The following is a 15056-nucleotide window of genomic DNA, read 5'->3' on the forward strand; positions in this document are numbered from 1 at the left end:
TCAGAATAAATACTTGTCTCCTAATTTAGCATCTTTCACACCTATTTAGAAATGGATTATAGAGAAAACATTGTATTCTTAGTCAAAAACGTAATAATACCTACTGTCGTCATGGACTTTTTATTGGTTATTTTACGATGTTTTATCAATTACTATGGTCTGAGTGAGATGAAGATGATAATGCTAGCGAAATGAGTTAGGTTCCAGCTCCGAAAGTTACCCAGCATTTGCTCTTATTGAGTTGAGGAAAAAAACCAGAAAAACCAGGTAACTTGTCTCAACCAGAATTTCAACCCGAGCCTTCTCGTTTCATGGTCAGACATGCTAACCATTACTCCACACCACAGCAGTGAACTGTAGTCATTGAAAAACCACAATTTTAAGTAGAATGTATGTAGGCTACTAAATTTAATTGATTTATTAAATATAACATTCGGGAGCTTTGTGAACAACAACAATGAATTACTAAGTTTTTTGCTAATAATACCTACTTAATATTATGTACTGCATAGTTACAAACCAACGTAGTACCAGTAATTGAAATTCTTGAAGTGCAAAATGAAGTTCAGTTTTTCATACAGAAAACATTTCCACTTATTGTTAGACAATAAGCATGTCATATGTACCTAAAATTATGAATTAAATTGTAAGCAAGTGGAGTGCGATTATTTCTTTGATGTCACACTGCCAACAAGTTCTGCGAGGAAAGAAAGTAATAACATACTCCCGAAAACACTTCCCATGCAAGCATGTCTCTTGAATTATGTTGCATGTTTGTTCGTGATTAGTAGCTTATCTTCAGAGGTCACTGAACTGCGTATTCGTTAAGTATGTATTTTGTATTGCATATTGTATCATATGCAATCACTACACGTATTAGGCCTACATGTTAAGTTGTTAAAGTGTTTATTTAAGTAACAACGTTAAATCCTAAGGACATATTCGATTATTCACAATGCGAATTCGATTATGTGCAGTGTTCAAAACATACAAAGGTGAGCCTGCCTGGAGAGAAATAAAAAATAGGTTGCAGCCGCCAAATTACTCTTCAAAGAAAGACAACTCATATAAATTGAGGGAAAGGAGACAGAGGACGAACACTGGAAAGTTTTCTTTTCTCAACCGTGCTATCAGGGACTGGAATGCTTTACCTGCAGACTTACCGGTACTAAAGGCTATACCAATAACCAAAAATGTATTTAAAATAGGCTTAAGGGCTTTACCACGGTAGTATATTATACACACTATTTAAAGGGTGTAATTGATGTTTTGTTATTTGAAGTGTCGTATCAGTGAAGAAGTGTGTTATGTCAGTGAAGTTAATCAATACTTTTTTAATGCAACCCAAATGTTATAGTTAACTACTATCCTATGATGCTCATTAAATTATTCTAACGAATAATTTTGTGTATCCTCAATTCTAGGAGCTGTTAATTTTGTGTTGTGTAAGTGAAGTGTGTGTGCGTCAATGAAGTTTTATAGTTTATAGTGGTAGTGCAAAGTATTTGAACAACGAAATGTTTCTGAAGTGTTAGTGAAATCAGGATAAGTATCAGTGAAATGTGTCGTAGTTTCAGTGCAGTGAGTGAGTTGCTAGCAAAATGAGTGTAGTGTTGAAAGATACTTGTGCATGTATGAACATATCATACTCATGGGTTATAGTTCGAACTTAGGGTTAAGATATAAATTATGTAGATTTACTTTAAATGCTATTTTAAGTGATCGTTCATTTAATTTGGGATGCACCTTATTATTGAGTGTACGGTAATTAGTTACCACTGCCATCGGGTATTTACCCATTTGCAGTGTGAATAAATACTGTGACTGCGACGTGAGATTCGAACTCACGACCAGCGTCCCGCAAGAGAGAAGATCGTGTGGAGCACTTTGGGACGGCGCGCAGCGAGAGAGTGGCGAGGGAGTTTGCGCGCGCATCTTCTGCTTGCCTAGAGAGGCCGAGAAATCCGTCGAAGTGGAAGACTCGCGAATTCGAACTTTCGAGGCTACGTCGCTGTGGTTATAAATTACGGACGCGAAGGAACGACAGCAGTTTTCAGTTGATTAATCAGCCAGTGAGTGACTAAGCCAGAGCAAGCAAGCCAGTCTTGTGTACCGGAGTTCGACTCGAGTGTGCGTCCGCAACTGTATCAGCATCCGAAGGCCTGAGTTCGAGTGCAGTGGACCGCAGTTGGAGGGACCTGAGTTCGAGTACAGTGAACTGTCTCTGAAGGTCTGTGGTTCGAGATACTGTGAACTCGAGTGACTGAGCTAGAAGAACTGTGAACTGAGAACTGATAGTTCTGATTTGTAAATAGTGCTTTGTAAATATTAGTTAAGATTAACAGTTCATTGTTGTTCGCACTAGTCCAAGTAAATTGTCATTGTCGTCGGTGGAGTGCTATAACGAATATTGTGTTGAGTGAAAATCTAATTGTTGACGAGAGCGTTTAAGGCGAATTGTAGAAAGGAATTATTGTTGTGACTAATAAATTACATTGTTGTTACTAATAAAATTCACAATACATACACATATTAGAGCAAAGGGTCTTCATGAGATTAGTGTGTGTAACAGGTAAACTAAAGAAGTAAGACGATTTTTTTATTTTATTGTGTGGTGTGTTGTGTTAAAAGATTAATATAGCCTGTTTTCTTTAATGACGCATTTAATTGTGAAAGGTAGGGCCTACAGACAACAGATCCTGAATCCATTTTTCCAACATTTGACAGATTACAGATGTTAACGTGTTTTTCAACAAGGATTCAACACTGTTCATAGCCCTATTCATGGCTTTAATAAATTTAATAACAGTTTTGAGAATAGAGTTATTAATGTTGTGTTATGGCCGCAATGCTACCCTGACTTGACCTTCTGCACTTTTACTTGTGCAGAAAACTAAAAGACAGTTTTACAGAAGTACCATAGTAAACGAACTTTATTGTGTGATCAACATTTTTTTCCAAATGTCTGAAGAATGTGTACATGCGAATAAGTAGCATTTCCAGCAATGCCTGTTGGTAAGTGTCGATTTACTGTATTTGCCAGTCCCACGTGGTCAACACTCTCAGGCATGTGGCTTGGTCCACTGGCCGCATGGGAATAGTTGGACATCAAGGGAATAATCGCACTGTAGTTTCAGATGTGCTGAGCAGTAAAATTCTGTTAAACAGAAGAAAGAAGATGAAGATGATGACGATGACGACGATGACTGGTGGGATGACCTGCAAGAAGAATGCCGGCTAATGCAATTTGGATCCATGAAGGCAAAGATCCGTGTTGGCTGCGAACTTGGTATGGAGGCAGGATCTATGCTCTACATTTTGGCAGCATTGAGAGAGGCACGCTTTCTGGGCCTTAACATGTTCATAGAGAATTTGGTAAGTTACATATTTTAATAACTAAAATTAGGATAGGAACGAACTTAGTTTTTCAGTTTCTCATTACGATAAATGAAATTTGGACATATTGTGAGACAATTGAGTTTGCATTTGAAAAATGCTCTCTTGATCGCGGAAAAATTTATTTTCTATAGTCTATAATATTTTGCATAATTCTTACTTTATTTTTAAAATAAATATCTCTCATTTAAGAGATATTTAGAAGTCCTTGCTCTCAGATAGATTTCTGATTTGCTCCTCTTTTTCACAACTTCTTTGTAAACTTTAATGTACATGTAAAATACATGTAAACTTAAAGATTGAGATTGTTTGCTCATGTGAAAAGGATGAATGATAACAGATTACCCAGAAAAGTGCTAGAATCGATAGAAAGAGGAAAGAGACAAGAGCAGAGATGGAAAACAGGCATTCTCAGAGAGCTTAGCTTCTCCCACTACAGTTGCTGTTGTATGTAGATACTCATGATGATTGCTCTGTTTACAATACGAGTTTCCCACCCCTGGACAAGAGGAAGACAAAAGCAGATGACTGGACCACATTAAGAGGGATAGTGAAAGAAGACGAGAAAAAGAGCAAGAAGTAGATGGAACCCAACTGTGGAAGGATGGGGAAAATGGAGAGAGACTCTTAATCAGAAACTAGATCCTTGAAAGAACACGAGCCAGAAGAGTATTATTATTATTATTATTATTATTATTATTATTATTATTATTATTATTATTATTACTACTACTACTACTACTACTACTACTACTACTACTACTACTACTACTACTACTGTTATTATTATTATTATTATTATTATTATTATTATTATTATTATTATTATTATTATTATTATTATTATTATTATTCAAATGCTTCGCAAATATGAGGGGTTCACAACCAGAGTGGACCAAGTCCTCCTGGAATAATTTTGAGAAATTGAGTCTTAAAGTTCCTGGCTCACACTTAGCAACCTTCACCATCCATAGGAAATGCTGCCCTCTATGGAGTAACATATGAGTTATGGACTTGGTTTGTTACGGCACTGAATAGATCTAAGTTTTCTTCATCCGAGATTGAATTAATCCACAAACTGACCACTGGTGGACTTGGTCCACACTGGTTGTGAGTCCCTCAGATACAAGACAAGATAATTAATAAAATGTTATCTGTGCGTGTAGTGTGCCTAAGCCTAATGAAAGGCTGAAATGATAAAACTTGTTTGCCATATCCATTGTTAAGACCAGGCCTGCAGAACTGTAGCTCTTGAGAGCGACTGCTTTCCTCCCCTCTTTTACCCCACCTACCTTTTCTACCTGTGTGGTCACGGCGTTCTAGTTACGCTCAGCTGCATCAACATTCATTCTCGGGGCGGAAGTCAGTCATCCCCAATAGAAGTGGAGTGAGGCTGACGTCATAGTTCCCCTACTTTGCGAGTTCTGCAGTTCTGCGAGACAATATCTAGTGTACATCAGTGCTTTCTTCGGGCAATAAAATATTACCGAAAATATTTTTCATTTCTGGATGAGCAAGATTACGAGTATATTAGCATAATAAATAAAATTGTTTGCCATACGTACCCCTCGTTAAGACAATATCTTGAGTACATCAGTGCTTTTTTCGGACAGTAAAATATTACCGAAAATATTTTTCATTTCTGGATGAGCAAGATTACGAGTATATTAGCATAATAAATAAAATTGTTTGCCATACGTACCCCTCGTTAGGACAATATCTTGAGTACATCAATGCTTGCTACGGACAGTAAAATATTACCGAAAATATGTTTCATTTCTGGATGAGCAAGATTACGAGTATATTAGCATAATAAATAAAATTGTTTGCCATACATATCCCTCGTTAAGACAATATCTTGAGTACATCAATGCTTTCTACGGACAGTAAAATATTACCGAAAATATTTTTCATTTCGCTTCTGGATGGGTAAAATTACGAGTATATTAGCATAATAAATGAAATTGTTTGCCATACGTACCCCTCGTTAAGACAATATTTGGAGTACATCAATGCTTTCTTAGAACAGTAAAATATTACCGAAAATATTTTTCATTTCGCTTCTGGATGGGTAACATTACGAGTATATTAGCATAATAAATTAAATTGTTTGCCATACATACCCCTCGTTAAGACAATATCTGGAGTACATCAATGCTTTCATAATAAATAGAATTCATAATTTTGTCTTTAAAATAAACAGTCACCATCATAAACATCATCGTAATCATCACCATATTATTCTTCTCTTGCATTTCTGAGAAAAATTGCCAAAATCCTTCATTTGCACTTAACATCATCGCCTACACTTTGCAGATGACTGCACCTTCCCGCGTCATGTTCCTCTGCTCTTGTGTGCTCATGCTGTTCATGCCACTCCTGCGTTTGTCTTGTCTCACCGAAATTGAGGATGTTGTGGCAGTCTTCATTATGCTCACCACAGCACCATATTTTCTCTTTTTCTGCAGGTAAGTAGTAGTTCAATGAACATTAATTGAATAGCCTTCCGAAATAAGAGTATAAGGTACATTGTTTCCGTATTCAGATATACTTTTATTCCAGGGGATTATTAAATTCTTGAAATATTTCATAATGATACTTCAGAGAAAGATAGAACAAAATTTCACATATAATTAAATACTTTGAAACAATAAATTTTTCTGTGGCAGAAATGGAGATTCGGAATATGTAAATCTTAAAATAGAAGCCATTTAAAAAAATTAGATTTACTGTTGCACTCTGTACCTAAATAACTAACTTTTTTTCGAACACTAGTATCATATTGTATAGTTTATCTCCAACAGCTTTTGTGTAAAACTTTTTTTCGTAAAATTTAAATGTAAAAAGTTACGAGTAATATTCCATACTTAATGAACACTATATATTGTATTTTATATTTTGAAGACTGGTTAATTCATAATTCTGCACATACGCAATCACACTCACATTTGTACAAATTTCCAGATTCTAGACACTCGGGTAACTTTTCTTCTTCAGAGAAAATTCCCAATAGCCAAAGGAATCGAACCTCAGATCTTCAGATCTGGAAGCTAGCATGCTGACCACCAGATCATGGAAACATTTGTTACTATGAACTGAAAATATAATTTGTTTTCAAGCTAGCTTATTGTATCTCAATGTTTTTAAGATTTACAAATTATACAGAAACTTTCGAGCTACCATCTCCAACCATGGATACCATATCATATATTACACAAGATCTTTGTATTCTTTGAAGACAAAAATGTTATATAGTAATTAACAAATAATGAATAACAAATAATTGTTTTTAATCATTGTTCATTGTGAATGGATTAGTAGGCCGATCTATGAACCCTTATTTAGGATGGCTTTTGTTGATACAATGATTGTGGAAGCGCATTCTTTACTTAATTATAAAGAATACGAAATTCAATTATGGTTAGGGTTAGAGAAGGATGACAATGAGTTGATAGAAAAAAAATAGATAAAAAATTTAGGCATAAAGTACGTAGTTTCTTACCAAGTGAATTATATTGGGCACTGGAAGATAAGAAATCATTGTAAAACCTAGGATATACATATGCGAGTATTGTTTTTTAACTGTTTTACTAAAATGTTCTGTAAATTAACTTTGTGTTCGCTGTTTCCACTAAAAAAATATTTTATTATCTTCCAATTGCTTAATAAAAATATGCTTCTTTCTTCACTTTTATGGATAGCAATTGTGCAATTCATGTCTTGTTCTTTCTACGAGTTGCTAATATATAACTTCCTGTTGCACATGAAGATTTTGATGATATGAAGCATATTGTATTTTTATAAAGTGCGATAATGGCATAACCTGTCAGTTAATATGTTGAAATGAGTGAATGATCCAGTGCAATTTGTATTTAAAAAATACTGGAGACAGGTTTCCTTCATGTTTCGCTTTTTCTTTCCTTTATTATTACAAAATTGCTCTAATGATAAAATATACGAATACGGGTACTGTCATGCCACTCCTGTGAATGGTCTATTCAATTTTTAAAGGAAGATGAGACATTACATTTTAAACGAATTGTAGGCCTATCTTGTTTGTTCTCAGATATTCATTGTTTTTATGTTGAATAAGCACAACATAAAGGTAAAGGTATCCACTTCACATGAACGCACTTCGGGGGCTTTCCATAACCTAGAATGAGGTGGTGTGGTCGGCACCACTTTCCAACTGCCTTTTACCCCCAGGTAAAGACCTGGTACTCAGTTTGATAGGAGGCTGAGTGAACCTTGGGAACATTCTGGAAGTTTGGCAACGAGACAGAACCCTGAACCTCCCAGTCTGTAGCCAACAGCTTACCAATTCAGTTAACAGAGTGCCCGAATAAGCACAACATAGCCAAATAATGTCTTTAAGCAGAAACTAAAATGTTGCTCTTTAATTACTATTAAGCATTTATGGACATAATAATTTTACAATATTTATATTATCCTCTCTTCATATAGGGGCTTCAAAACAGTTGGTCCATTCGTGGTGATGATTTACCGTATGATAATGGGCGATCTTCTGCGATTTGTATCTATCTACTTGGTGTTCGTAATGGGATTCTCACAATGTAAGTATGGCATCGTTAAGGTGGAATGGATGCAAAAGTATAGACTCGTATTCATATTCTTGCTACTTTCAAAGTTTTAGATATATATATATATATATATATATATATATATATATATATACTTTAAGCTTGATATATGTACTAAAAAGGCTTATTTTCCCTAATTTTTTAATGATTTTTGACTAAAGGAATTTCATTTTTTATCAGCGTACATACTGTAAAAAGAGACTTTCATTTCCACCCAAGTTTCCGAAAAACTACAGTTTATTACAATCTGGTACCGTATTTTTCACAACTTTTTAAACACCTTAAGAAACACTAGGATTCAGAAGATAATGCAAATAACATCGAAACTAGTCAATTTATAGTGTTAACAAAGTGAAGTAGTTATTTATTGAAATAGCTTAACAATACATCAATGACTTAAGAATGATTTTGTTGGTTCTGGTTTTTTGTTTTTTGGTTATATTTGATTTTATAAAATAAATTAAGCATAAGATCTTTCTCGATGAAAAAGTGATTATGTTCGAAACCTCTATCATTATATTTTAAGCTTTTTTTCTTCTAAAACAACGCCAATCCTTGGCTAAAAGTTTGTGTTATTATGCATGTCACTTGAAAACTCGCTCAGTCCATAGACTGATGGATAAAAAAAACTAACCCAGTCCTTCAATAAAAATGGACTTAGCGTGTTTTGGGATCACACTTCAATTGATCTTGATTACACACTTTTATCACTTAAGAATATCTTATAGTTAATATAATAACGATTTTCTAGTGTTAATATGAAAAACTAAGAGGTATATTAATTATCTCTAGTTGACTAATTTCGACTTTTGTTTCAGCCATCATCAGAACTAGTGAGGTCCTTGCGTCTTTCGATTTCTTCAATTATTTTGCTCGGGGATGCGTTTGTGTACGCTAATGTTGAGTCAAATAGAGATTTTGATTATACATTTTGATTACACAATAATTGTAACACTTTGTATCACTTAAGAATATAGTTAATATAGGTAATAATATAATTAAATTTCAGAACACACACCCTATTTAACATTGTTACACATAATTAAATTATGTACTGGTACTGGTACTATTATAATTCACCATGTCTTTGTATGCACCTTTACAGATTCTGAATTTACTATTCAAGGATGATGCCCAAAATGCTGGCAGGAGAACACAGTAGGCCATTAGATCTATTAAATGGAAGGAGAATGATGAGTATTATTATACTTTGAATTTATAGCGTTTTATCTTACTGTTTTCTGATATACACACAGCTTACTACATCATCTTCCTGTCATTCGACAACCCTAAAACACCAGAGGGTATTGATGACACTATATCTAACCCAGTGCCAAGTCCAACTGAATCAGTAATGGCCATGTTCCTCATGTCCATGACGAATTTTGGTGATTACTACAATGCGTTTGAGCAAACAGAACATGAGTTTGAAGCTAAGGTAAGTACAATAAAAATAATACATTGTATTTCTTGTAGACAGAGTTCGATGCTCCATATCTATCAAGCACAATTTCACTTCCTCATAAGAAGGGCCGTGACATCAGTATATTTGTATTAGTTTGAAAGTGAACGTAAGATACCGGACAGAATGTAGTCGATGTGTTTCAAGTACAGGCAGTGGAAGCTAATTTGACACACGCCTAAACAAACACGTTCCGTGTTTTGTAGGGTATACGATTATTGCGTATTATAAGATCAAGACAATACATACAATCATTGTATATAAGGGTTCACATCGGAAAGATATAAAAATGTTGAGGTTGAGAATTGTTGGAAATCATACTTAAATTGTCACAAATGTGGTAAAACATAAGTCTGAAAAAACATATATGTATTTTTTAAGAGTTTTGTATTACAGTTTTGGAATGCCGAAAACGTATTTTATGTATGATATAAGCAAAAAGGTGTGTGCGAAAATGAACACATTAATACAAAAAAACTGTGGTTTCAATACATTATGCAAAATTGCAAGGGTTTTGTCAGATGACAAGTGCGATTGTTATAAACTTGATGTAGAAGTCGACCTGGTTGGCAAGTTGGTATAGCGCTGGCCTTCTATGCCCAAGGTTGCGGGTTCGATCCCGGACCAGGTCGATGGCATTTAAGTGTGCTTAAATGCGACAGGCTCATGTCAGTAGATTTACTGGCATGTAAAAGAACTCCTGCGGGACAAAATTCCGGCACATCCGGCGACGCTGATATAACCTCTGCAGTTGCGAGCGTCGTTAAATAAAACATAACATTTGATGTAGAAATGAATGATTTGAAATATTTTGCATATGTGCCCTTGGTTTCAGCCGATGTAGAACGCAGTTTTTCCGCATACAAAGTTATACTATCCGACACTCGGCGGTCATTTTCATTTGAAACTTTGAAAATGAATGTTGTTGTTTATTGTAGCAGGAACCGAAACCAGGCGAACAACATCCAAGAAAAGTAAGGTACAGAATAAATGTGATAAATAAATTAACGTAACAGTTAAATATAGGGAAAGCAAAATTGTATGCTATATACCTTTTCGTCATTCTAAAACTGTAATGCAAAACTCTAAATATTAAAAGAAAAACATCTTTTCAGACTTATGTTTTATCACATTTGTGACAACTTAAGTATGATTTCTCAACCTCACCAGCATTTTAGACCTTTCCAATATTAACCCTTATATACAATAATTTGTATTGTCTTGATTTTATAACCCGCAATAATCGTATACTCTACAAAACATGGAATGTGCTTGCTTAGGCATGTGTCAAATTCGCTTCCGCTGCTTGTACTTGAAATGCCGACTACATTTTGTCTGCGTCGTATGTTCACTCAGACTAATACAAATATACCAATGTTACAGCCCTACTCATAAGTAACAACCGAAGAAACTTTCTAAGTTTTAAAATTGTATCTTGAGACTTTCATCATCATCATAATCATCATCATCATCATCATCATCAAGTCCCAACCCTAAGGCTACCGTATGACTTGTCTTCAATAGTGATAAGTAGGAAGCTTACCCGAGTATATTTACTAGTACAACGAAACATTTTATACTGTATTTTAAATATATGGAAGATTTTCTAGAGGATTTTCGACTCATAATTTTTTAAGGTTCCCCTGTGACAGTCGGGAAAATGTACCAAATAGTGAGGGGCAGGTATACAGTTCACCCCGATAAGATAGGTACAAGTACTATACTTCTAACAAAAAAATATGACCCTAGCTTTAGATCACATAAACATTTTGAAGTACAACAGCAGTTAGTCTATTCTGGCCCATATTTCCCTACATTTTTTTAATTGATCCGCATTTTTTCCAGGGATACAAAGTTGGGACACGAATATAATAAATTTGCGATAAGTTCCAGGGGCGAATGCTAGTCACGAAAGTTAGGCTTGCTCTTTTATTCATAGGGGAAGATGGGAGGATATAATAATTCATAATTAATAAAAATAATCAGACCCACATAAATAATTTATTTTATAATTATGAAATCATTATGAGTCATGGATCATATTCGCTTATCAGATGTAGAAGTTCGATATAATATAACAAACATGACCAACAAAACAGTTTATTTAGTTTTTTCGACCCTGCCAACCAATGCATATTGTTGTATTGAGCTGCACTGAACGAGCGCACATATTCTCTATAATGTCCGTCTTCTCTTGAATAGTCCTTCGGGAAATTGACTTAATAATGGGGTTTCAATAACACACAATTCCGAACTCATTGCAATACTTCAAATTAATGTTTAAGAATTAATAATACATGCATTCCACTCATACAATTACATTGCACTCGCGAATCACAGCACATTCCCGCTGTCAATACTGCTCTGTGTAACGTTAAATAGTCGTTGGTGTAGCTCTCGGATCAGAGCTTCAAACAACACATAACAGAAGCATGTGCGCCTAGGACGGACCAAGGAGGAAGGCACTTGCGCGCGCATCATATTCTCGCTGTTTCTACGTCTTTCCTGTAGCTGCGGGAAACGAGCAAGCGTTGCGATACTTGTGGTATGCAACCTGCAGATGGTATTACGCCTATACAAAAATCAAAATAAATTTTAATGTACGTAATCCCATTTTGAGAAATACACATTCTACGAAAATATTGGGCTTGCGCAGCAAGCATAGCATGCCCTGAGAAATCGCCCCTGATAAGTTCCTTCTATGTATTTTTCAGCTGCTGTTTGTGATATATATGGGCATAGTGGCTATTCTGTTAGTGAACATGTTGATTGCTATGATGGGTAACACATACCAGAAGATTGCTGAAACACGCAATGAATGGCAAAGACAGGTAAGAGTAGAAATCATATGAAATGTGTTACTGATATTTTCATTATGGCTCAGGTTATTTATGGGAAGTGATCAGTAATCATTCCCAACTATAGTGTATCAGTTATTTAAAAGAAGGCTTAAAGAATGTAAAAACTCTCCATTTGCACGTACCGTAATAAACAAAAACACACATCTCTAACATTTTTGTAGTTAAAAATGTGTAAATATTGCCTGTTGTTATTTTCCAATGATATCAGACTTGGAGTTTCAAGATACATGTCTTCTGATGTCCCAATAAAAGCTATCAAATCATTTTCATCTCTAGCCAAGCTCTCACAATCTGACGGTACCAGTAGTCCTTGTTCATAATTATGAGTTCTTTACAGAGGATACTACTGGTATATACGAGTACCTGAATTAAAAATTCCTATTTTTTAAATGTTATCGACATAAGTCGGTTTTTTTTTATTTTTGTAGATGTTAACTGTAGTTTTTGGTTTTCTTTCCATATCCTTGTTCTCTCCTCTTTTCTTTTCTGATCTGCAATTTTATTCCCTTCAAAGTTCAATACGTCTTGGAGTCCAGCAGTAAAAAAGGTTTTTTTTTTTTTATATTTAGTTTATACTAGACTGTGGTTTGGAGTTTGAGCTATTGCTTGATTGGCAGCAATGGAGTCAGTTTTAATAACATATTATTATCTACTGAAGAGATGTGATCTGTACAATAACTCAGAAACAGAAATTCTACTGCCTCTATTTTTTACTTCAAAGATAGATTTAACTCAAGCCTTCTATTCTGTAGGTGTATTTATGACATTCAACAACGCTGCATGAATATTTCTTACTTATAATAAGTATTGATACTAACCCAATATGTTGTACTAGTATCATATATTGCAAAACTCTTTTGTATATATTTCAACTAGACTGTGACTATAATTAAAACTTTGTAGTACTATTAAGATTTTTTTAAGGTGTTTCATATTCTAGCTATGAAGCGATGTACAAATATCATGGAATGTAAATAAATATAATACAATACAACTTGTCCTCCTATTACTATTATCTATTTATCTTTATACATACAAAAATGTACTTGTAAATTATTTAACCTAAATTCTTGTAGTAAAGCAGAACTATTGGTAATTTACAGTGGGCACGCATTGTGCTTGTAGTGGAAAGAGGAGTAAGTCCAGCAGAGAGGCTGAAGAAGCTCATGGATTACTCCCAGCCTATGTCTGATGGTCGTCGTGCTCTGATATTGAGATTAAATCAATCAGTGAGTTTTCCTCATTATCATAATATTTATTAAGTTACAATTTTTACTTGTTCCTGTTTTATACTGTACCGAAAGAGAATATTTTGAAAGTGTAATATTGAAGAATTGCAGCAGAGTCCAACATTTATTAATACAGTAGCGTAGCTTATAATTAATACAGAACTACCGGTACATAATGGTTCATTTATTAGCGCATGATAATTTTTTTTATTTCAGGAAGAAGATAAGGAAGAAATGAAGGAGATTCTGGAGATGAAGAGAGTGCATCAACGCATTGTTAAAAGAAGAAAACAAGGCTGCAACAAAATACTATCCTCCAGCCCCAGTCCAAAGCGACTTGTAAATATATAACCTCTTATTTCGTTTGTCTGTTGCAGTTGAATATTTTTTTCAGAGATTAATTTCTTCTCAAGTAGGAAAAAAAATAAGAAATCTGTTTAATCCGTGAGTTGTTGTATATGTTTGGTTAGGAATGTTCTTTATTGAATCATACATGTAAGCTTACCTGTAAGGATCTGACATGGCATGTGTAGTGCTTTAATTGTATAATGTTATTAAGGTGAAATATACAATGTTATCATGTGTCAAGTAATTCTTTGCTGAAATATTGTAGGTAGGCTATATGCAAGTACTGTACTATATAATCAAATAAATATTAATGTGACGTTAATTTCAGTATAATATATCTGGGCAATTTTGCAATTCAGCTTTAAAATTGAGACATTCGTACCAGTACTTCAATTCTAAATACGAATTTCGCGAATAGGAGGAGAGAAGGGAAACTCCTTGGGTTACAAATCACAAGTGCATGCATGTGTGTGTTACATATTAATTTTTTGTAAAGTGGCTCATGCTGAGAGAACATTGAGGTCATTATTAATTATTTGTAGAATTGAAAGAGAAACAGTTTTACTTGGTATGTGAAACAAAAAGTGCTTACAAAGATAGGAGATCGACACTACATTTACATATTGAAATAGCAGATGGAGGAAGACAAAATAGAAATTTTTAATTTTCGAGGTATAAGAAATATCCTTGGCTAATAGGGTCAGGGTGCTCTGAGACAAATAAGTTATATTGTTATATTTGTATTCTGTTTGGGGATAAAAACAAATGGTCATCATCTTCTTGTGGAGTCTGTGTCAGAAAAAATATTTTGATAGAAAAGCCGAGAAACGTCTGTTGTATAAAAAGATATAGGGCCTAAGGTAAGCAGATTTTTTCAGGCTACCCAGTATTTAGACCTTAACTTCGCCACTGATTGTGACATTATTCGTGAGTGAGTGTTTTTAGCAAATAAAAAAGTGAAGTGCGGTGTTTCAAACAAGAGTAAATATCCAGAAACATGAGTTCCTTCACAATTGAAGCTACTCTTAAACTTCTTCATAAGTGGAGACGTACAGAATCTGTGTGTAATTCCTTTATTTGAAGGTGCAGGAAGAGTTTAGAAACGGAGGGTAGTTACTCTGAGCAGTTCATTTGAATTTGATGATTAGGCCTAATGTTA

The 15056-nt window shown here is 34.5% G+C and overlaps 1 protein-coding gene across 2 annotated transcripts in view; it reads left to right on the plus strand.

The window, feature by feature from the left end:
* Nucleotides 1–14133, plus strand: part of nan (transient receptor potential cation channel subfamily V member nanchung) — a 39955-nt gene extending 25822 nt beyond the window's left edge. Inside the window, exons 11-17 of one of the 2 annotated variants that reach the window (XM_069847652.1) lie at nucleotides 3169–3375; nucleotides 5713–5864; nucleotides 7861–7970; nucleotides 9254–9435; nucleotides 12174–12290; nucleotides 13424–13549; nucleotides 13766–14133. In XM_069847652.1, coding sequence (XP_069703753.1) covers nucleotides 3169–3375; nucleotides 5713–5864; nucleotides 7861–7970; nucleotides 9254–9435; nucleotides 12174–12290; nucleotides 13424–13549; nucleotides 13766–13900 — 1029 coding nt within the window. In that variant the 3' untranslated portion in view covers nucleotides 13901–14133. The remainder of the gene's footprint in view (nucleotides 1–3168; nucleotides 3376–5712; nucleotides 5865–7860; nucleotides 7971–9253; nucleotides 9436–12173; nucleotides 12291–13423; nucleotides 13550–13765) is intronic. The other variant, XM_069847653.1, reaches the window with a different exon arrangement.
* Nucleotides 14134–15056: the final 923 nt, after the last annotated feature.

Source organism: Periplaneta americana, chromosome 15 (assembly GCF_040183065.1).
Source record: "Periplaneta americana isolate PAMFEO1 chromosome 15, P.americana_PAMFEO1_priV1, whole genome shotgun sequence".
In the NCBI taxonomy this organism is placed as follows: domain Eukaryota; kingdom Metazoa; phylum Arthropoda; class Insecta; order Blattodea; family Blattidae; genus Periplaneta; species Periplaneta americana.